Genomic DNA, 22,365 nt, shown 5'->3' with positions numbered 1-22,365 from the left:
CCTGCACGGTCCCTGTGGGGCCAGGGCAAACAGGAAGCTGTGGCTTGGGGCCGAGAGCCTGCCTGTCACACGGCTAGCACACGGGGGCCACACACCAGCCCTGGGGTCTCCTGCTGGCTGGGGCTTCCCGGGTCACTGGCTCAGGTCCTGCCCTCAGACAAGTCGGGGCCGAGGCGTCCAGTCTCAAAGCCGTACAAGTGGCCTGGTCACTGCTCAGCAGCTGTGGAGGTCGAGGCAGCCCCGAGGGGGAGGGAGAGAGGCAGCCGGGACCCAGCCCCACAGGAGCCAGGGCCACGGCGGCCTCACCGGCTCCACCCGGGGATGTGGGACTCTCCTCACCCCCTGGGAATCCCTTGGAATCCCGGCTCCCCGGCTTCCCAGGTGGCCAGCAGGCAACTGTCTGACGTCACTGCAGTCGGCATTTCCGGCAATCGACTGAGGCCTACAGTCCTCTGCTTTCTCCTGCTTGTCTTAGAGCAAGGACCTCAGCTGGGACGCAGGGCTGGGTCCACTCCAGACGCCCGGGCAAGCTTCCAGGGCGTGCTCGGGTCCCCCAGGCCTCTTCCCCGCCGCTTAAGTACTCCACCTCTAACTCGACGCAGCCAGCTTTGGGTCTCGCAGGCCTGGCACAGGAGGGCTTCCTGGAGACGGTGGCTTTTGCTCCTCCCCCCCGCAGGAAACGGCTAGGGCAGAAAACCTTTGCGACCCCGAGCCCCGGCGACTGCATGACGTCACCGGGCACTTGGGGACCCCGCCCATTCCTTCCTCTGCTCTCCAGGAGGGGGGCCAGCGAACTGGACCCCGCGCAGCGCACGAAGCCTGCCTGCCCGGCCGCTTCGGAAATGACGCCCACCCGCGCCCCGCCCCGGCTCCGCCCCGCGAGCTCCGGCCCCCGCCCCCGGGGCCGAACCCGCCACTTCCAGGTGCCTGCCGGCCGGGCAGAGGGCAGCGGCGCGGTGGGCGCGGCGGGCGCGGGCGGCCCCCGGCAGGTGGCACGGCCTGGGCGCCGGGTCGGGGTCGGGTGGCCCGAGGCTCCCGAGAGCGCCGCGCCCAACGTGCTGCGGAGCCGCCATGGCGGAGACTGCGCCGCAGCACCTGTCGCTGCCCTCGGGGCTGCTGGAGCTGTGCGCTCTGCTGGGCGCCCCCCGGGAAGGCCTCCGCGGCCTGGAGCAGGTGAGGGGCCGGCTGGGAAACGGAGGCGAGGCGCTTCCTGGGCGGGGGCGTCCCGGTGGGTGCCGGGGGCCGGCGGGGCAGACGCGGGCGGTCCGCGCCCCTGGGGCTCCCCAGAGGGCCTCCTGCGCGCGGCTGTGTCCCGGGACCCGCCCGGCGTCCCGGCCTGCTGGGTCAGGGCGGCGCGCTCCGGGTCTAGGCAGGTCTGCTTGGCCCGGCGGGGGCCGAGGCCAGCAGCTGTTTCCCCAAACGTTGTCCCAAGGGGCTCCTTCCTGTGGTCGCTGGGCGCCTTTCAGCGGGCAACGCTTCTGGGTTTGCGCCCAGCGAGCCTAGCGATGCTAAAAGCGCTGGGGTCCCAGGGGCCTTACAGTGTGCTCCCTGCGGCCGCTCTGGTGCTGGGACCGAGGTGCAAGCAAGCGCCGTCACCGGAACCTGCCGACCAGAGCTAGGTGAGGAGCGGTAGTGGATCGCGTTTCGTGGCGTTCAGGTTTGCTGTCTCCCAGCCGGTGAAGTTCGGAGTCCTTGGGCTTCCCCCAGCCTCCGGGCGTTTGGCCGGGAACCTTCGTTGTTTGTCTGCCTCGAGTCCCCACCTCCACTCGCAGCCGGGTGACAAGTTAATCCGCGGGGCTGGGGACAGTAGCAGTCTTGCGTGGGTTTCATGTCTGTTGACCTTGGGTGGGATTCATGTCCGTTGAGTTTCCCCCCTTCCCCCGGGGTGGTCTGGCCAGGTCTTCCCTCTCTTTACAATGGATGGCATTGGAGACAACCCAGTGCGTGGAAATCACCACCAGCAGTTCCAAGTTGCTAAAATTAGCCCGGTGGATGTGTGCCCGGCTGGCTAGCTGGGCTTTGGCACGAAGCCGGCGCTGACGCCAGCGGGACAAGCAGCACCCGGTTTGCCTGCCACCTCTCCGTCTCACACCTCCTGCCAGCCCCTACTGGACAGTGGCTTCCATCTCCAGGATTCCCAGCCTGGGTTTGCTGGCTGCCTCCCTCTGCCCGGTGCTGAGGCCGCTCAGGAAATGACCTGGTTGGGTTGTGGTCCTCCTGCTGCTGAACTCGGCGCTAACCCGGCCATTACAACACTGCCTGAGCAGCGGGTGGCAGAGTGGCAGAGGCGTCTGGGGCTGGTGAATAGCTGAGTGTGGCTGGTGGTGCTTTCCAGAGCGGGTGAGTGCCTGCTGCCTGCTCTGCTCTGATTGGGGGGTTGGCAGGAGTGAAGCGGTCAAGGATTAGGGGGAGAGGAGTGCGTGGATGCACCGGGGGAGGTGCCTCCGTGACCAGCAATGACTTTGGAGGGCTGGGGTGAACCCAACAGCTGGGTGACACCGAGATCTTCCATCTGCTGGTTCACTCCCCACATGGTCCCCTCACAGCCGGAGCTGGACTGATGTGAAGCCAGAGGCCAGGAGCTTCCTCTGGGTCTTGCGTGTGGGTGCAGGGGCCCAAGCACTTGGGTCACCCTTCACCGTTTTCTCAGGTGCGTTAGCAGAAACTGGATGGGAAGTGGAAGAGCAGCCGGGACTTGAACCAGTGACCCGGATGGGATGCTGGCATTGCAGGCGGGAGCTTTAGCTACTGCACCACAGTGCCAGCCTCCTGTAAGCCGTCTTTGAGAGTCAGCACTGAGGTTGCAGCCAGCCAAACAGGATCTTCTTTACGGGGTTTTGTGTTTGGAATGGCCAAGGCTGTTTGCAGTGTTCTCAATGTGCTGTTTGAACCATCTTTGTTCAGGCAAGTCTCCTTGGGGATTCGAGAGGGAAAAACCCTGTCAGCAGGCGAGATCTGCGTGCCTGCCATCCCGCCATAGCCCGTGTTCCCCTTTTTTTTTTTTTAAGATTTATTTGTCCAAAGCCAGGGGCGTCTTCCTGGTCTCCCATGCACGTGCAGGGTCCTAAGGCTTTCAGCCATCCTCTGCTGCTTTCCCAGGCCACCAGCAGGGAGCTGGAAGGAAAGCGGAGTTGCTGGGACATGAACCAGCGTCCACATGGGATGCCAGCACTTGCAAGGGGAGGACTAGCTAGCTGAGTTATCAAGCCAGGGGCAGGACCAGGGCCTGTGTTTCATTTCTTAGGTGGGCTTGCCAATGGCTTTGTTGAGAATGTCCACCAAAAAGGCCATGCCATGGAGTACCTGGGGGAGGGCCAATTGTCATTGGGTGTTGTGGGGACTCAGCCTGGGCCCCCACCCTGGCCTGGTGGGAAGTGCTGGAGGCCTGGTTGCTGGGGTGGGTGATGCGTACTGTGGATCTGTGGGTTTTGGTGGAGAGCATCCGGGCTTTCAAATTCCAGGGCAGTACCACACGACACAACTTCCTGGACAGTGTCAGTCTGTGTCCCCTGGGGGCACTGGCCACTCACGGCTGCTGAGTGTGTGCAGGATGGTTTGGGTGGTTGAAAAGTTGATTTCATGTTTTAAGAACTTAAATTTCGGGGTTGGCGTGATTGCTTTTAATGGCTAAACCCTCACCTTGCAAGCTCTGGGCTCCTATAGGGCTGCCAGCTGCTCCAGTTCCCATCCAGCTCACTCACTATGGCCTGGGAAAGCAGTTGAGGATGGCCGAAAGCCTTGGGACCCTGCACCCGTGTGGGAGACCAGGCAGAGGCTCCTGGCTCCTGGTTTAGGATCAGCTCAGTTCTGGCTGATGTGGCCACTTGGGGAGTGAACCGATGAATGGGAGATATTTGTCTCTCCTTTTCTTTCTAAATCTGCCTTCCCGATAGAAATGAAAAGCACTTAAATTCTGCCGGTTACAGGTGCCTAGTGGCCTAAAACAAAACAAAAGCATCTTCTCTGGTTTATTTCCTTAGCATTGCCAGCCGCAGAGTAAAGGTGTAAGATGCCGGGTGAGCAAACAGGGACAGACTTCTGGCTCCTGGAACCTGTGCCGGGTTGAGATTTTACGTTCAAGTTAACTCTTGGGGAAAACATGAGTGATGGTTGTTGGGTGGAGGTTAATAAGTTAGCGTTTAGGAGAGGCATGCAGGAGCTGACTCAGTCACCGGCCCAGGATGGCCTCCGTAGTGTCCATGTCGGCAGAACCCGGGGCTGCACCTCACAGAGGTGATCTCCCAGGGTGCCCCTCTCTGGGAGCTTCTGCTACCTAAGGAATGGTTGTTGGGAGCAGGTGCACCTGAGATGGTGTTTGCCACTTCCTGCTGGGAGACTTTTGGAAGGGGAGTATGCACAGGTTCCTGGAGGGCCACAGGAAGTCAGCCCCGCCCTCCAGGTCCGGAGGCTCATAGGGGCTGCCAGTTACATGTGCTGGAAGTAGGCTGTTGCCCGCATGTCAAAGGGTGTGATCCTTGAGTCATGGGACCGTGGCAGGGCCTGCCCTTCCTGCCGTTTCCTCTTTTATTTCTATTGAAACGAGTCTGCATCGATCAGCTTGGGCGACGGGTTTCCAAGCTAAACCCCAGGTGTCGTGGGACTGCAGGTAGGCAGGGGGATGACCGAGCCTGCCTCTGAGGCCACTCATGGACCCGCTAGGGTCACAGGGACCCTAGCACTGCCTGTGCCATCCCTACCGGGACCCGGTGGGGTGTGGGTGTCTCCTCCAGGCTCAGTCCTGCTCACAGAGCTTTCTTCATGGTGCTGTTACTGAGGTGTTTCAGGGTTAGGGTTAGCACTTCCTTTTTTTTTTTGCTATATCTTTTTTTATTCATTGGAAAGGCATAACTGCAGAGAGAGCGAGCTTCCATCTGCTTGTTCATGCCCCAGATAGCCAGAGCTGAACCAGGCTGAAGCCAGGAGCCAGGCTTTCGCCAGGTCTCCCACATAGGCGCAGGGGACCAAGGACTTGGGCCGTCCTCTGCTGCTTTCCCAGGTGCATTTGCAGGGAACTGGATGGGAAGTGGAGTAGCTGGGACTTGAACCAGCGTCCACAGGGGCTGCTGGCTGAACCTGCTATACCCTAGTGCCAGCCCAATGCTTGCTAATTGCTTAGGTCTCCTGCCTCTTGGTGGCAGGGCCGTCCTTGCTGGGGAAGTTCCCTCAGGGACCCTTGGCCATCCCTCCTGCCCAGCTGAACGCCATTTTCTGGACTCCAAGTCCTAGAGAGCCTGCTTTTGGTTTTCCCTGCCCACTTCTCTCCCTTGGGCACTTGTCTGCCTGGATGGGCTAGGTGTGCTCAGCCCAGCTCGGGAGGAAGGCTGGTGTCCCAAGGCGTCGCAGACTAAAGCGGGGACGGGGCGGGACGCAGGTGGCCCTTTGAGGTGATGTTCATCTTCCTCTCTTTTAGGCTGCCCAGAGAAAGGGTGTCAAAAGGCAGTCCCTCCTCAGCCCCGAGGTCCTATCCGTCTTTGTGCCGCCCTTCGTCAGCAAGGAGGAGAGCACGACGGCGGGTGCCAGCTGTGCCAGCCTGGGGAGAGGCAGGAGGCGCTCCTTCAGGAAGCGGCGCGAGAAGCCCCGGGCAGAGCCTGGCAGGGGCCCTGCAGTTGAGCCCGGAGCGCCCACCGAGCCCGAGGACGTGAGCATCCCCGGGGGCGTGGACCTGCTCGCCCTGCCCCAGCTCTGCTTCCCAGGTGCGTCCCTGCGCACGCGGGGCTCAGCTGGCCCGCCCTGGGCCCTCCAGGTCCGCCTGGCTCCGTGATCCTTGGCTCAGAGAGGGGGCGGGTGGCGAGATCTGCCGAGAGCAGGAGCTGGGACGCAGAGATGGCCTGGACGCCCCGTGGCTGCTTCTGACCACAGGCCAGACTCCTTCCTGAGGAGTCGGCGAGGCGAGCAGGGAGCCTTTGGGGACCTGGTGTGGATGGAGTGAGCTGCCACCTTGTGTCCCCCACAGGGGGTCTTTGCGTGGCCACGGAGCCGCAGGAGGACGCAGTGCACTTCCTGGTGCTGACCGACGTGGGCGGGAATCGGAGCTACGGTGTGGTCGCCCAGTACTACCGGCCGCTGCACGTGCGTGCCTTTGCCTCTGCTTTCGCTGTGGGGTAGCACATGGGCCCTGCCTCCATCAGGGTCCAGGCGAGAAGGGACCGCACCTGCGCATGGGGTGACTGGGGGGGTACTCATGGAAGTGTAGTCACCACGGGCGTGGGAGAGCATGCACAACCCACCCCCATGCACCGCTGGTGGCTGTTCCAATTGCTGTGGGTCTCTGCCTTGCCTCCCGCTGGCTGGGTGGGCTTGGCAGTTCTTGGCCTTCTCCCCCCACGCTCCCGCACGCTGCTGGCTGTCATGTCTGTGTAGCTACTTCAGCCCTTGCTGTCGCCATGGGACCTGAGCGTGTGTGGGTGACCCCAGCCCCTACCTGGTACCAAGTGGGCTCCTGAGCCCTTGCTGTGTGTTACGGGTTTAATCCTCCCCGCTGCGAGCTATTGGTGGAACCACTGGTGTGGTAGTCCTGGGAGCTGCAGCCAGAGTTAGACCTCCCGTGAATGGCCTAAAAGCAGGCATGGGGTGGGGGTTGTGGGGGGTGCTGAGGCTTGGGCCACTACGCATCTGGGCTTCTTTCTGCACCTGACTCCTGTGAGAACCCCCACCCAAGTAGACCCCATTGCATGCCCCTCCAAGCCTCTCCCAACAACCCAGCCCCTGGGCCATTGGAGCCCCACAGCCCAGGCTGGGTGTGAGCCCTGTGGCGGGTGGCGCCTCTGGAACCTGTTGCTGTGTCTGGGCCCGGCCCACTGCTCCCTTGGGGCCTCGTGGTTTCCTTGGTTCCCAGTGGCCTGGTCTGTCTTGGGTCCTGTGGGTTCTGACTGTGGCCACTTCTCACCCCAGTGGCCGGCTCCTGTCACCTTTGCAGGCACTGCTGGAGGCTGTGTGTGTATGTGTGCATGTCCAGTGTGATTGTGTGTCTGGTGTGTTTGTGTGTGTGCTTGTATGTGGCTCTGCAGGCCCAGGTCTCCCCAGCGCAGGCCAGTGTGGGGAGCGGGCAGGAGCTGACCGCCACCCTGCTCTCCTTGCAGGACGAGTACTGCTTCTATAACGGCAAGGTGCATTGGGAGCCATCGGGGCCAACCGGGGGCGCCAGCTGCTTCGTGCCCTTTGCCGTGTGCGTGGTATCCAGGTTTCCCTATTACAACGCCTTCAAGGACTGCCTGTCCTGGTGAGCTGCGGTGGCCAGAGCGGGGCTGGCAGTATCAGGCTTCTGGGAAAAATCCGGAATCTTCTATAGATGGGCATGTGGGACGGGTGGAGCCCGACTGTGGCAAGGGAGGTGAGTGGGGGCTGCCTGTGTTTGCCCAGTGAGACAGAGCGCTCGGCTCCTGTTAGCATTCACTGGCCAGACGCCTGCAGAGGCGGGCTTGGGGCAGCCTGAAGCCACCCTTTACCGTCCCAGCTCTTCCTGGGCGTGTGGGCAGGAAACAGCGGGCAGGGGCTGCAGCTGGAAACCCTGCCCAGACCTTCAATAGGGATCCTGCTGGGTGCCTCGGCCCAAGGCTGACTGCCCCCTTCCGGGGAGTTAGTGGGAGTGGGAGTGGGTGTTTGTGTTCAGCAGTGAGGCACCAACATTCTCCCTCGGAATATCTGGGTTCAAGTCCCGGCTGTGCTTCTGAGTCTGGCTTCCTGCCAGTGTGTGCCCTGAGGGGCCGTGGTGCCCCAGGCACTTGGTGCCTGCCCCAGGCTGCGGCGCCCTGGTCCCAGCCCTGACTGGCATTTTGGGAGTGAGCCAGCAGATGAGAGCTCCCTGTCTTGGTCTGTCTCTGCCTTTGGAATGGAAAAGAAAAAAAATAAAATAAATAATTTATATAGATGGAAAACCAGGAAGCTGCTGGGCCTTCTAGTGAATTCTAATGACATTTAAAGAATGACCATTTTTGGGGTGGAACCTACAGCCATGTCACTGGTGGTACTGAGTACAAAGAATCCTGGACAAAGCCAGAAAGTGTCATACAGCGGGTCCTGGAATCCGAGGATGCCCTGTGGCGTGGGCCGCCGCACCCCCGGCGTGCGTGGCTCGAGCCATTTCCTGCTGTATCTCATGAAGTTAGGCCCTGGCGCCCGTCCTTGGTTTTGGACAACTGGGAGTGGGGCGTGCACCGAGATGGTCCTGCAGACCAAGCTGTGGCGGGGCATGGCTGTGGGGACGGACCTGTGTGTTCCCTGCCCGATGGCCAGGTATGTCGCCGCCCTGCAGCGACACTAAAATGACGAGGAATATTCTTGGGAGGGCCGGGAAAAACTGGCAAAAGCGGCTGCGTTTAAAACCTTTCTCCGCTGCTCCTGTCCCCGTCTGTCTAAGCTTTCCTACCTGCTTCTTCGCCACCCTTCCTCCCGTCTTCCACCACCCTTCTTCCCCATTCTTCCCGTTTCTGTGTCCCTCCCTTCCCCACGTAAGAGCCACAGAATGTCACGAACCAAAGAGAGCTTTATTGCTGAAAGCGAGCTGCTTAAATATAGTTCTTCCACCAATCACTTCTGCACGTGGTCCACGGGGCGCTATCTGATAGGCCAGTAATCGCAGCGAGGGAGAATTAGCCTATCCTTGTGACTTCCTGCCTGCCTCCTGGCGGGAACAAGTCCCGCCTCCTGGCACTCAGCCAGCCGCCATCTCGAAGCCCCTCATCCGTGTGGGGTCAGCTGCTCCCCACACAGGTAACCCATGGAGGTCTGAAGTTAACATTGGCAATGAACCTGACTCAAGTCCTGGCACTTCAGTGCGTTGCTTGCTGGAAGGGGGCCGGTAGGGGCCCAGCGCAGGTCGGGGCTGCATTTAGCTGCTGAGCTCTCACTTGTACTTGGTGAGGCGTCCGCAGGTTCAGATGCCCGGATATGTTCCCAGAAGCCAGGATGAAAGAGACAGGCAAGGTAGGGCCCCCTCCTTGGTTCTGGTTGCTAATCTCCTGGCTTCAAGGGAGGCAGCTCTGGCCTGCCCTCCAGGGGCCGCTAGGAGGCCATCCTCTCCCGCCTGCCTCAGCAGGTTTGGCCAGGCATGGGCCTGACAGGTGCGGCTCAGGACAGGTGCCCGCCGGGTGGACAGAGGCGGCTGTTAGGGGCCTCACACCTCCTCTCCCATTTTCCCATGTGACCGGAACTAGAAAACATGGCTCAGGAGGAGCACCTGTTAGATTTCAAACCAGGGCGACATCTGCATTAACATGAAAGAGAGACCCACATGGATCCAGTTTAAGATGCTTGCAGTGCAGGGGCCGGGCTGGGCCGGAGCTGGCGGCGGGCATCTCCATGCAGCTGTCCCATGTGGGTGTTGGAGCTGGGATCTATCTTAGTCACCATGTCAGGTGCCCGTAGCCCATCTTGGCATCCCGTCCTCTGGTTGCTTACTCATAGGTGGCGTCACAGCTGGGCTCGTTCGCAGTCACGCCCTTGGCCCGGGTCAGCGCAGGGGCTGGCACTTCGTCCCCCACGGAGTTCATAGGGTCGGGCGCTGGGAGTGCTTACAACGCTGCTTACGACACACATACCACATATATCAGAATTCCTGGTTCAAGTCTTGCCTCCTCTGCTTCCAATCCGGTTTCCTGCCCAGTGGGCAGTGTGGCTCAGGTGGCTGGGTCCCTGGGAGCCATAGGAGAGCTGAACTGAGTTCCTTGCTCCTAGGCAGTTGGAGGATGGACCAGCAGGTGGGCGGTCTCGCTCTCTGCCATGTATATGTTTAGGTGAAGTTGGTGGTTTGCGGGACAGGCTTGCCTCAGGACATTTGGTGGGCTGTCCACTCCTGTGAGCAGTCCTCGTTTGCAAGCCCAACAGCTGCCTCTCGGGGTGGTGTTGACGTCCCGTGATGAAGGTTGAGATGTGGGCACAGGTGGATTAGCCCCAGGTGGTATAGGTGCCCCCTCCTGCCGCTGCCTTGCTGCTGCGAGCTTGTGGGAGCAATGGGGGACCTCAGGGGACCCTGGCGGGAGTGGGACCACTTGGGCCGGCTAAGGGGACCCCAGCGGGAGCGGGAATGCTCGGGGCAGCTGCGGGATCTCCCACGGTCATGCTACAGACTCCGCTTTCTGCTTGCAGCTTGCTGGCGCACCTGAAGCTCTGTAAGGACTTCGAGGTGGACAACCACATCAGGGACTTCGCCGCGAGGCTGTCACTGGTCCCCGCCCCACCCCCGGGGCCGCTGCACCTGGTGAGTGTGTCCGAGATGACGCAGCATGCACGGAAGCCCTTTAATTACTCTTTTTATAGATTTTATTTTTATTACAGAGGCAAATATACAGAGAGGAGGAGAGACAGAGAGGAAGATCTTCTGTCCGACGATTCACTCCCCAAATGAGCCGCAACAGGCCGGTGCTAGGCCGATCCGAAGCCGGGAACCAGGAACCTCTTCCGGGTCTCCCACGCGGGTGCAGTGTCCCAATGCATTGGGCCGTCCTCAACTGCTTTCCCAGACCACAAGCAGGGAGCAGGATGGGAAGTGGGGCTGCCGGGGTTAGAATCGGCGCCCCTATAGGATCCTGGGGCGTTCAAGGCGAGGACTTTAGCCGCTAGGCCACGCCGCCGGGCCCTAATTACTCTTTTTAAAAGTTATTGGAAAGGCAGAGAGAGGATCTTCCGTCCACCGGTTCCCGCTCCAGATGGCTGCAAAGGCCAGGTTTGACCCGGTGCCTCTATGGGACGCTGGCATTGCAGGTGGAGGAGGCTTGGCTTCCAGTGTCCCACGCACTTGAGCGTCAGCCGAGTGGAGTTGTGTGAAGAGGCCCCTGCAGCAGCCCCAGCGCCCTCTCAGCCATGCAGAGAATTCACGGCGACGCCACTCCTCGTCTCGAGCACCATGTGCTTGTCTGGGAGTGAGTTCTCGCACACGCTGTCCTTGAAAGTGCCCGCTGTGTAGACTGTTGGTGGCTCCGGCCGGTGCCAGCGTGTGCTGTAACGGGCACGCTGGTCTGAGGGGCGTGCGTGCTGGCTGCCTCGAGGTTCCGGGGTTGGGAAAGCTCTCGGGTTGGGTAACTCCTGAGACGGCCGAGTGAGGCCGCTGGGCTCGGCACCTCTCACCTCACGCCACCATGCACGAGGCACTTCCTTTTTTTCTAATGGCACCCAGTAAACATTTTGAAATGTTTGGTAACTGTCAAGTCAGTTTTACTTTGCTTGTCCTTTCTGAAAGGTTATACAGATGAATCTGAGTCCTTCATATTAAAACAATTTATCTGTGCATTTAGAACCAGAGAGATTGATATAGAAGGAGGACCTGGTATGGTGGCTCAATTGGCTAATCCTCTGCCTTCAAGCACTGGGATCCCATATGGGTGCTGGTTCTAATCCTGGTGGCCCCACTTCCCATCCAGCTCTCTGCTTGTGGCCTGGGAAAGCAGTCAAGGACGGCCCAAAGCCTTGGGACCCTGCACCCGTGTGGGAGACCTGGAAGAGGCTTCTGACTTCGGATAGGCTCAGCTCCACCCGTTGTGGTCACTTGGGGAGTGAATCATCGGACGGAAGATCTTCCTCTCTGTCTGTCCTCCTCTCTGTGTATCTTCCTTTCCAATAAAAATAAATAAATCTTTAAAAAAAAAAAATGAGGCCGCTTCCAGAAGTTAGCAGCAAAGTGCAGCCATTTGCTAAGCTTGGTGCACCAGGCTTTCCCAACCCAGGCATAAGAGGGTTCTCCACGGAGAATCCCAGCTCTGTGCCCCAGAGGAGCTGCTGTGTCGGCTCTGTTTCTGCGGGACGAGGGTCTGAGTTGTTGGCTGGGTGAGCTGTGAGCTGTGCTGGTGCTCTGGCGGCCTTGCAGAAGGATGCTGTCCGACTCATTTATCCATGAGCGCTGATGTGCTGGGCGAAGGGCTCTGGCCCGTTCCGCCCGAGGCCTGCGGTGTGGGAGCCCGGCCTGCGCCACTGGTGACCCCCACCCTCCGCAGGTGCTGCACGCAAAGCCACTGCAGGTCGTGTTTCCCGCGCGCGCCGACCCTGACAGCCCCGTCATCGACCTTGACCTCCACCTGCCCTTGTTGTGCTTCCGGCCGGAGAAGGTCCTGCAGGTGGGTTTGTCCCTGGGAGGTGAGGAAATGGGCGTTGGCCCGTGGCCCTGAGCAGTCCGCACTCACTGCTGGGAGGATCACACGGAGAGCTCTTACGGGAGATTCATTCACCTGCACCCAGCTGTCCTTGTGGAAGGCACTGACACAGAGGGTCGGGGGTCAGAAAGAAGTCTTCCATTGTTGAGTCACTCCCCAAATGGCTGCCGTGGTGGGGGCCTGACCTGGGACTCTGCCCCCATCTCCCAGGCACGTGGGCCCCCTTCCGCAGCCTTCCCAAGGTGCCTGAGCAGGGAGCTGGAGGGAGGCAGAGCAGCCTGACTCAAGCTGGCGCTTGCATATGGGGGTGGCCCCGCCTGCTGGCCCGGGTGCCGTGTGGGGACCCCTGGTAGAGGAGGTGCCCCCGGCCTCTGGCTTCTCTCACAGATCCTCACGGGCATCCTGACGGAGCAGCGGATCGTGTTCTTCTCGTCCGACTGGGCGCTGCTGACGCTGGTGGCCGAGTGTTTCATGGTCTACCTGTACCCGCTGCAGTGGCAGCATACCTTCGTGCCCATCCTGTCAGGCCAGATGCTCGACTTCATCATGGCGCCCACCTCCTTCCTCATGGGCTGTCACCTTGACCACTTCGAGGAAGTCAGCAAGGTTAGGGGGCCGGGCTGTGCGGGTGCCGTGTGCTCGGTGGAAAGCTGCTCCCCGGGCGGATCTGTGCAGGAGGGGCCCCTGCCCCCCGCACCTGCACAGTCACCTCTGGGTGCCGCACATGTGGAGACACACACACACATTGACACACACACACACACTCACTGTGTACTGTCCTCTGGGTGCTGACGCACACACACACACACACACACACACCGTAGGATGTCTCCCTGTTCTCACCCTCCCACCACAGACCACAGGATGTGTCCGAGGCCAAGGCCGGTGCTGCCTGCCAGCCCACCTCGGGTCTGAGCAGTGCAAGTGTCTGTCGCTGACTTTCCAAGGGCAGGCCCCGGAGCAGGTGGGCTCGGCCTCCTTTGCTGCCTGCCCGCCTGCTTGGCCAGGTACCAGGGCCTTCCCCGTGGGCATGGTGGCTAAGTGTCCATGGTAGGGGCCAGGGCTTGGGGTGCGGGGAGTGTGGCTCCTGGGGCAAGACTGGGCTGGTCAGCCTCACAGTGATCACATTTCTTGATGTCTCTGATTTGGTTCCCATGGAAATGTGCATCTGTATGGGGCTGCGTGTCAGTCGACACTCCCATGAGTTCCTGCAGCCCTGCGAACACGGGCAGTTACACCCACCCTGGCCCTGGGGTCCGGACAGCCTCTCTATCTACTTCCTGTCTGGCTGTGTGCTTGCTCTGAACACTTTCCTTTATGGGGAGGTAGGGACCATCTGGCCACGGCTGCAGGAGGCCCTGGGTCGAAATCCCATGATGGGGCCCTGCCAAGGCAGCGGCCAGTGGGACTCGAGACCCCAGCAGTGTCCCGCAGGCTGATGTGTAGGTGAACCTTGCAGAAGTGGGGTCCTTAGCCCAGGCTCAGCTGGGGGCAGCCAGCCTGTTCACCAACAGTGCAGCTGGCACTGGGCAGGAAGGTCGCGTGGTGGATGTGTCCCGGGGGTGTCTGCAGACGGTGCTGGCAGGCCTTCAAGGCCAGGAAGGGAGTGCTGTGTGCACGTATCTTAGGGCCCTGAGTGGGAGGACAGGAGGCAGGGGCAGGCGGCCCCTGGACCTTGTCCGGCCGGCTATGTCTGGGACTCTGGCACATTCCTGGTGCTTGGTGTTTGGTTGCAGATCAGGCTTCCTGGGTGACACTCAGGTGCATGGCGGACATTCCAGGAGCGTGTGGTCACCTCGTCTGACATTCTGCCCAAGTGCTGGCCCCTGGGTTGGGCATGGGCTGTGGGGTTCTGGAATGTTCCCCCGGGACTCTGTGAAGTGGCACTTGGGGTGTTTGTACCAAGGTGGGTGAAAATTTAACAGCCGTTCTGTAGTCTGACGCCCACAGGAAGGCTGCCGGGTGACCCAGGGAGATCTCCGTGTTGTGGGCCTTTCTGCCCGGCCACTAAAGGGAGTGGCGTCCCAGACTCACAGTGACCGATCCTCATGGCATTATTCGGAGCAAAGCCAGCCAGGCAAGGGAGACAGGGCCATTCTAGCAGGTCCTCGGAGCAGCCTAGTTCTGAAAAGGAGAGGTGACCACCAGGGGCTGGGGTGGAGCGTGTGGGCCTGAGTCTGGTGCTGTGCAGCTTCTTGTGGGAGGTGAGAAGGTTCTGGAGATGATGGAGGACGTGGCCACACAACACTGCCCAGTGCCTGGGGACACTGCCCAATGCTTGGGGACACTGCCCAAAGCCTCATGACACTGCCCAGTGCCTGGGGACACTGCCCAATGCTTGAGGACACTGCCCAGTGCCTGGGGACAGTGTTCTGTGCTTGGGGACACTGTCCAGTGCCTGGGGACAGTGTTCTGTGCTTGGGGACACTGTCCAGTGCCTGGGGACACTGCCCAGTGCCTGGGGACAGTGTTCTGTGCTTGGGGACACTGTCCAGTGCCTCATGACACTGCCCAATGCTTGGGGACACTGCTGCATGCTGGGAACAGTGCCCCCGTGCCTGGTGACGGTACCTGGGGCTTAGTGCTGTGGGGCAAGGCTCAGTCCGTTGTAACATGTGTTTCACTTGTGATCAAGAAAACCCCCACTTTGGCCCATGTGCCTCAACTCTTAAGGCACACCGACTTGTGGAGACAGCAGGAACGCATGACTTCTGTGAAGGGCCGTTTCTCTGGGGAGCTGCCACCGTGGCGGGTGGGCCCGGATGCCGTGGCTGTTTTCCGCAGTGTCCCTGGCCTGCAGGGCCTCACGCTGCTCCTCGCACTTGCCTCCTAGGAAGCCGATGGCCTGCTGCTCGTCAACATCGACCAGGGCAGCGTCATGTACTCAGGGTCCCCCAGCCAGGGTGCGGCGCTCCCCGATGTTCCGCTTCTCGCGGCCCAGGCCTTCATCCAGAGGTAACGGGGCGTGTCTGCGTCACCCACACCTTCTCCCTGGCTGCTCAGTCCTCCTCCTCATCTGAGGTGACTCAGAGGTGTTTTGTGTATTTCTGGGCTGCAGGTTACCCAGCAGCGTGCAGCTGACAGTGGCTTGCCGCTGTCCCGTGCTGTGTGTGGCCGCGGGTCCTGCCCATGCCCCCGTTCAGTCATTCACGGGGTGTGTGCCCGACGCCTGCTATGGGCCTGCAGCGCACAGGGGTGTCTGAGCTGGCAGAGCAGGGGTGGAACTTGACCCCAGGGGTTCCAGTGGCTGTGACTTGCCACCCTGAGCGTGGCGCCACCTGCTTCTTGTCTGCCTCTCCTGGATTTGGTTTCATCCCTTCCACTGACCGTCACTGCCCAGGTCAGGCACCCACAGACCTCCTCCACTGACCATCACTGCCCAGGTCAGGCACCCACAGACCTCCTCCACTGACCGTCACTGCCCAGGTCAGGCACCCACAGACCTCCTCCACTGACCGTCACTGCCCAGGTCAGGCACCCACAGACCTCCTCCACAGGGCCTCACTGCCCAGGTCAGGTACCCACAGACCTCCTCCACAGGGCCTCACTGCCCTGGTCAGGTACCCACCTCCTCCACTGACCGTCACTGCCCAGGTCAGGCACCCACAGACCTCCTCCACTGACCATCACTGCCCAAGTCAGGTACCCACAGACCTCCTCCACTGACCATCACTGCCCAGGTCAGGCACCCACAGACCTCCTCCACTGACCGTCACTGCCCAGGTCAGGCACCCACAGACCTCCTCCACAGGGCCTCACTGCCCAGGTCAGGTACCCACAGACCTCCTCCACAGGGCCTCACTGCCCTGGTCAGGTACCCACCTCCTCCACTGACCATCACTGCCCAGGTCAGGCACCCACAGACCTCCTCCACTGACCGTCACTGCCCAGGTCAGGCACCCACAGACCTCCTCCACAGGGCCTCACTGCCCAGGTCAGGCACCCACAGACCTCCTCCACTTACCATCACTGCCCAGGTCAGGTACCCACAGTCCTCCTCCACTGACCGTCACTGCCCAGGTCAGGCACCCACAGACCTCCTCCACAGGGCCTCACTGCCCAGGTCAGGTACCCACAGACCTCCTCCACAGGGCCTCACTGCCCTGGTCAGGTACCCACCTCCTCCACTGACCATCACTGCCCAGGTCAGGCACCCACAGACCTCTTCCACTGACCATCACTGCCCAAGTCAGGCACCCACAGACCTCCTCCACTGACCATCACTGCCCAAGTCTGGTACCCACAGACCTCCTCCACTGACCATCACTGCCCAGGTCAGGCACCCACAGACCTCCACAGGGCCTCAGTGGCACCTTTTGAGCATGGGGCCCCAGGACCCACCTTCCATCAGCTGTCTCGGGTAGCTGGCAGGACACTGGGGCGAGGCCTGCTGAGCAGGGTGCCAGGGGTGATCCTGAACCTTGGCCCTCATGTGATTTAGCACTCGTGTTGGACTTCAGAGGTGTGGGAGCTGACAGCCAGGCCATGCAGTTCTTGGTTCCTGGCTTTGCCCGTGGTGATCACCAGACCTTCCCTTCCCATGATTTCTGCAGAAGCAGAGTTCAAGATACCCTAATCTGAAACATGAAAACCTGAGAAATCTAGAACTTTCTGGGCACCGGAATGGTGTTAACAGAGTAGAATGTCACATCTGGCCGCAGATGCTGGGTGAAGTCAAAATGCATGTGCGCCACCTGCAGGCACACAAGAAAAGTGTGTGGAACATCCCTGCAGTGCTGTCCCTGTGGCTGTGGTCCTGCGCCCCAGACACAATTATATCCACGTAGGTAGTCCTCCTTCCTCCCCCATCACCTCCCGTTTTAAAGATTCATTTATTTTTATTGGAAAGTCAGATATACAGAGAGAAGGAGATATATAGAGAAAGATCTTCATCTGCTGGTTCACTCCCCAAGTGGCTGCAGTGACCGGTGCTGGGCCGATCTGAAGCCAGGAACCAGGAGCTTTTTCTGGGTCTCCCACACGGGTGCAGGGTCCCAAGGCTTAGGGCCGTCCTCGACTGTTTTCCCAGGCCACAAGCAGGGAGCTGGATGGGAAGTGGAGCTGCCGGGATTAGAACCAACACCCATATGGGATCCCAGTCTGGGCAAGGCGAGGACTTTAGCCACCAGGCCCTCCTTCCACATTTTTATGTAAAGATGTATTTATTGTTACTTGAAAAGCAAAGTTACAGAGAAGGAACAAAGAGAGATCTTGCATGCATTGGTTTACTCCCCATTTGGCCACAAAGGAGCTGAGCTGATCTGAGGCCAGGATCATTTCCCAGGTCTTCCATGTGGGCACAGAGGCCCAAGGTCCTGGTCCATCCTCTGCTGCTTTTCTAAGCCACTCTCGGAGAGCTGGATGAGTAGTGGAGCAGTTGGGATGCGAACCAGTGCCCATAAGGGATGCTGGCCCCATAGGCAGAGGCATAGCTTGTATACCATGGCACCAGCCTACTCCCTCCTTGTAAAAAACCAAACTGTAAGGCCCCGGAGTGAGACTGTGTCCAGGGCTGGCCAAGCGTCTACTCCCTGGGTCACTGTGGTGGTATGGAGACACGTGGGGACCAGAGCCGTTTCCCTGTGGGATGGGCACTCTGGGCTACCCTGTTCCTCCTGGGAGCAACAGCTGCTTCTCCTGAGCTTGGAGTGCCATGGTGGCGGAGGGGTAGGTGCTGTGTGCCCGGGGGGCTGGCTGCACGAGGCTCAGCCTGCAATCCAGGTGTAGAGCAGCTCTCAGGACCCCAGCTCGGCGAGGGGCTGGCTGGGAAGGGGGCTGCCTTGCGGTGGTGCCCATGCTCCGAGCTGTTCTCTCTGCTGCACCACCTGTCACTTTGATGTGCAGTGTGCATCTGCTGGGGTCCCCCGCCACTGCCCCACACTCCGGGCTCAGTAAGTACTGGGAAGGTGTCTAGTTCCTGGTGTGAGCTAGCAGCCTGGTCCTCCAGGTCCAGCTGACATGGGAGAGGCCATGTCACTGCTTTTCTACCCTGTGTCTTGGCTCTGGGTTCTGTCCATGCCAGGCCAGTCTGGTGCAACCCAGCCCAATCTAGTCGGCTGTTTCCCTGAGCCTGGCCAGTCAGGGCTGCAGCCGCTACCATCCAGCTGCATTTGTGGCAAGCCAGGGTCCCCCGCTGCCCACATGGACCTGGGCTGGAGCATGTGGGATGCGTGCAGCAAGTCCACGCCATCGTGCACCCCATCCCCCTGCGCTCAGCTGTGGGCCTCTCGAATTTGCTGTCCCAGCTTTCAGGCTCTCTCGTGCCCCGTCATGGCTCCAGCTGGTGGTTCTGTCTCCTGCTGCTCTCTGCTGGGCTCAGGGGCGTGGTGTCTGGTGAGCAGTGGGTGCTCAAGGTGTTCGGGGACTTGTGGACTTCCTCAGAGTGTCCAGGGTCCCTCCCGGATCACAGCCTGGGTCGCCCCGGGAGGCCGGTGGTGTGACTGATGGCAGTTCAGTTCTGCCGGAGGCAGCTGTGGGTCCTGGCCCTGAGACAGACCCTCCCGCTGCTTCCCTGGCTGGCCCAGCAGCTTCGAGGCATAACACCTGCACTGTCTAGTGCCTGACTCCACGGCCCTCCGACCCTGTGGTGAGAAGCTGGGTGGGTCAGGAGGCAGCCTGCTCTCGGTACCCTGGCCATGATGGAGGGAGTGCACGCTGCCCAGGGCTGGCAGCAGGCATGGACCGACATGGAGGCTTCCTAGGGTTATGCCTGGGGTAGCCCCCCACTGACCTTCAGCCAAGGTACCATGGCGTGTGCGTTTGCGTGGTGACAGCAGGGCCACCCTGTCTGCTTCCTTGCAGGGTGCAGGGCCTCCAGCTGCATCATGAGCTGCACCTGGCTCACCTGGCCTCCCCCACAGACCTGAACGCCGGCCGTGCCTGCAGACGGAGCTGGCAGCAGGCGCTCAACTGCCAGATCCAGCACATCGCCTTGCAGTTGCTCGTGGCCATCTTCAGGTAGCTTCTGGAACATTCTGGCACCTGTGGGGAAGGTGGGTGAGCCAGGGGTCAGCCACACAGTGCCGGTGGGCCTACAGCTCAGGCTGGTGGGCCGAGTTGATGGATGGTCCCAGCCGGCGGGCTCGCTGGGGGTGGTCACTCCGGAGCCTGTGCATGCCTCCTGGGAGGCCACGGACCTTGTCTGTGCTGGCCTGTGCCTGGGCGGGGTGAGCGCACGCCCTCCAGCCCCGCTGGCCTCAGCCCTGTCTCTGCTTCTCTTGCAGCTGTCCATCTCTGCTTCTGCTTTCTCCCCGGCCTGCTAGCTGAGAAGGGCGCCTGGTGCCAGCCTCCTGGCTCGGTGTGGTTCTCAGATTTCATTACCTTCTTTTGATGTGCTTATTTATTTCTTAGAACAGAAACAGTGTGGCCCTGGTCCCCTCATCTCTTCTGTAAGCAGAACGATGGGTGTGGTCCCGAATAGCTCGTCTTCCTGGTCTTTTCTATTTTTAAGCTTTATTTATTTGACAGGCAGAGCTGGGGCAGGCATGAGAGGGAGGAGCCGGAGAGCTGCCCTCCGCTGATTCACTCCCCAAGTGGCTGCGGGGACAGGCTGAAGCCAGGAAGCCAGGCGGGTCTCCCGGGTGGGTGCAGGGACCCAGCATCCAGGCCATTAACAGGAGCTGGGGCGGAGTGGAGCAGCTGGGACCTGAATCAGTGCCCGTATGGGGCAGGGGACAGCTTAATATGCCATGCCACACAATGGGCCCTTTCCTTTTGTTCTTTAAAGAGGAGATCTTTCATGAGCAATGAATTTTAAAAAAAGATTTATTATTATTATATTTTCAAGGCAGAGAAAAAAGGAGAGACATTGTCCAGCCACCATTGCCCCAGTGGCCACAGCAGCTAGCGCTGGGTCAGACCTCAGCCAGGCCCCAGGATCTGCCATGCAGGTGCAGGGACCCAGCCCTCGAGCCATGCGCTGCTGCTTTCCCAGGCCATTAGCAGGGAATTGGATTGGAAGTGGAGCATCTGGGACTTGAACAGACACCCACATGGGATGCCAGTGCTGCAGGCAGAGGCACAGCACACTATGCCACAGCGCTGGCCCCAGGCTGGATTTTTGAAGATGCTTGGGGAGTTGAGACGGCAGCGGAAAGCATGGTTTCCAGGGGAAACACGTGACTTCTGAGATGAAGCAGTGAAGGGCCCTGGGCCTAGCCCGTAGCGAGGCTGCCAGCGTGCCCTGCCAGGTTGGGGGTTCTCTTTGGGGGACGACCACTGGCTGAGCCCCTCGGCCCTCAGACCATCTTCCTCCTCACCAGGGAAGTGAAGAATCACCTCAACTATGAACACAGGGTGTTCAACAGCGAAGAGTTCCTCAAAACCCGAGCGCCTGGAGACCAGCACTTCTATAAGCAGGTGGGCGTGGCGGGGATGTGCCTGCACAGCCACAGTCCTCCTCACTGGGCTGCCCCCGCACCTGTCTGGCCTGCAGCATCCCAGGGCCCCTGCTATCCCTCATTTGCTTGCTGGCAGGATGCTATGCCTGGGACGGTGCCGTAGCGGGGGCGGTTCTGTGGCTGACAGGATGCCGTGGCTGGGGAGGTTCTGTGGCTGACAGGATGCTGTGGCTGGGGAGGTTCTGTGGCTGACAGGATGCCGTGGCTGGGGAGGTTCTGTGGCTGACAGGATGCTGTGGCTGGGGCGTTGCTGTATCTGGCAGGATGCTGTGGCTGGGGCAGTGCTGTGCCTGGGGCAGTGCCGTGGCTGGGTTGGTGCTGTGCCTGGGGCATTGCTGCGGCTGGCAGGATGCCGTGGCTGGGGTGGACCTTGTGGCTTTCCCGTGTACCTGCTGCTGAGCTCTGGTTTTGTTTCAGGTTTGGCTTTCAGGTTTGTTCTGGCCTGCTGGGTCCCCTGGCCTGGTCAGTGTTGGCTTTTGCGTTCTCCAGTGGCTCCAGGGCAGCCTTGGACAGGCATCTGCTGGGTGTCCCCCAGCCTCTGGCGGTGACTTGCTGGGTCTGGCTTCCGGCCAGGATGCTCCACCGGCAGCACGTGGGTGCCCCACCGTGTGTGAGCTGAGATTGGCTCCTGGCTTCCCCAGGCCCTCTGCCCCATCTTGGGCAGTTTCATGCCTGTATGGGCCCTTGGGGCTTAGCAAGGTGTTTGGGGGCTGTCTGTCAGCCCGCTCCCTGCCCCTGGCTGCCCCACCTCTCGTCCAGGCTGCTTGTTGGTGTACCCTGTGTTTCTGCCCCTGTGGGGAGACCCTGGGGCATGCTGGGCTCCTGGCTTCGGCTTGGCTCAGCTCTGGCTGACTGGGGTGTGGACCAGCAGATCTCTCTTTTCACGTAAATAAGTGAATCCTGGAAGTGCTGCTGAGAATGGGAAGGCCATCTTAGGGGATGGAGCACTCTGGGCAAGCGCTGTGCCAGGGGGAGCTCGTGCTGGAGGGGCTGGGGCGGTTTAAAGGCCTGGTGTGACCCCTCTCTGTCTGCCCGCCGCAGGTCCTGGACACCTACATGTTCCATTCCTTCCTGAAGGCCCGGCTCAGCAGGAGGATGGATGCCTTCACGCAGCTGGACCTCAGCACCCAGTCGGAGGAAGACAGGTGCTCTGCCTGCAGGGCGGCGAGCGCTGGGAGGGAGGCAGGTCCCCAGGCAGCGCCCCAGTCACGCTTGACCACGTACATCCACTCCTCCCCTTCCCCACGGCTCAGATCACCACTGCCCTCCCCTCCCCACTGCCTCCGTGACCTCTCGGCCTCTCCTGCCCAGGATAAACGGGATGCTGGCGAGTCCCAGGAGGCCAACGGTGGAGAAGATGGCTTCGCGCAGGGTGTCGCCCCTGCAGGCCGCCCACAGGCGCATGGTGGTCAGCATGCCCAACCTACAGGACATCACACTCCCCGAGCTGCCGCCCAGGAACTCCTCTCTGCGCATTGTGGATAGTGCCTCTGCCAGCTGCAGGAGTGGCGTGGGCAGTGGGGCAGGGGCAGGTGCGGGACTGTCCACGGAGGGAGAGGAAGCTTGCGGGTGGGCGCACCGCGTTTCCCACACAGGGCCTGTGCTTGGCAAGCTTGTCTGCTAAATGTATATTGTTGGAGCAGAGAGAGAGGAAGAGAGAGGGCAGCTGGCTCACTTCCCAGGTGGCTTCCAGAGGCCAGGAGCTGGGGGGCAGCTACCCAGGCTAGGCCTGGGCCCCTGGCCTGCTGCCTCCTCCTCTGAGGGCACGTGGCCAGGATTGGAGCCCAGGGGCTGTGGCATGGGATGTGGATGGGCATTCTAAGTGGTGGCTTAGTTGCCATGCCCATTGTCTACTCTTCATTGGCATAATTTTGTTGAATTATTTG

At 60.8% G+C, this 22,365-nt stretch overlaps 1 protein-coding gene across 3 annotated transcripts in view; it reads left to right on the top strand.

Moving 5' to 3' along the window:
- The first annotated feature begins 900 nt into the window (after positions 1-900).
- DENND3 (DENN domain containing 3) overlaps positions 901-22,365 on the top strand; it is a 36,416-nt gene continuing 14,951 nt past the window's right edge. For 2 of the 3 annotated variants that reach the window (XM_058668431.1, XM_058668432.1), the window contains exons 1-12: positions 917-1,173; positions 5,411-5,693; positions 5,954-6,069; positions 7,080-7,219; positions 10,084-10,195; positions 11,925-12,044; positions 12,468-12,686; positions 14,914-15,035; positions 18,882-19,037; positions 20,342-20,438; positions 21,521-21,624; positions 21,791-22,011. In XM_058668431.1, coding sequence (XP_058524414.1) covers positions 1,072-1,173; positions 5,411-5,693; positions 5,954-6,069; positions 7,080-7,219; positions 10,084-10,195; positions 11,925-12,044; positions 12,468-12,686; positions 14,914-15,035; positions 18,882-19,037; positions 20,342-20,438; positions 21,521-21,624; positions 21,791-22,011 — 1,792 coding nt within the window. In that variant the 5' untranslated portion in view covers positions 917-1,071. Of the gene's footprint in view, positions 1,174-5,410; positions 5,694-5,953; positions 6,070-7,079; positions 7,220-10,083; positions 10,196-11,924; positions 12,045-12,467; positions 12,687-14,913; positions 15,036-18,881; positions 19,038-20,341; positions 20,439-21,520; positions 21,625-21,790; positions 22,012-22,365 lie in introns of those variants that run through there. The other variant, XR_009246045.1, reaches the window with a different exon arrangement.

Source organism: Ochotona princeps, chromosome 9, assembly GCF_030435755.1.
Source record: "Ochotona princeps isolate mOchPri1 chromosome 9, mOchPri1.hap1, whole genome shotgun sequence".
Classification (NCBI taxonomy): Eukaryota; Metazoa; Chordata; class Mammalia; order Lagomorpha; family Ochotonidae; genus Ochotona; species Ochotona princeps.
This window is presented reverse-complemented; position numbering and strand designations above follow the sequence as displayed.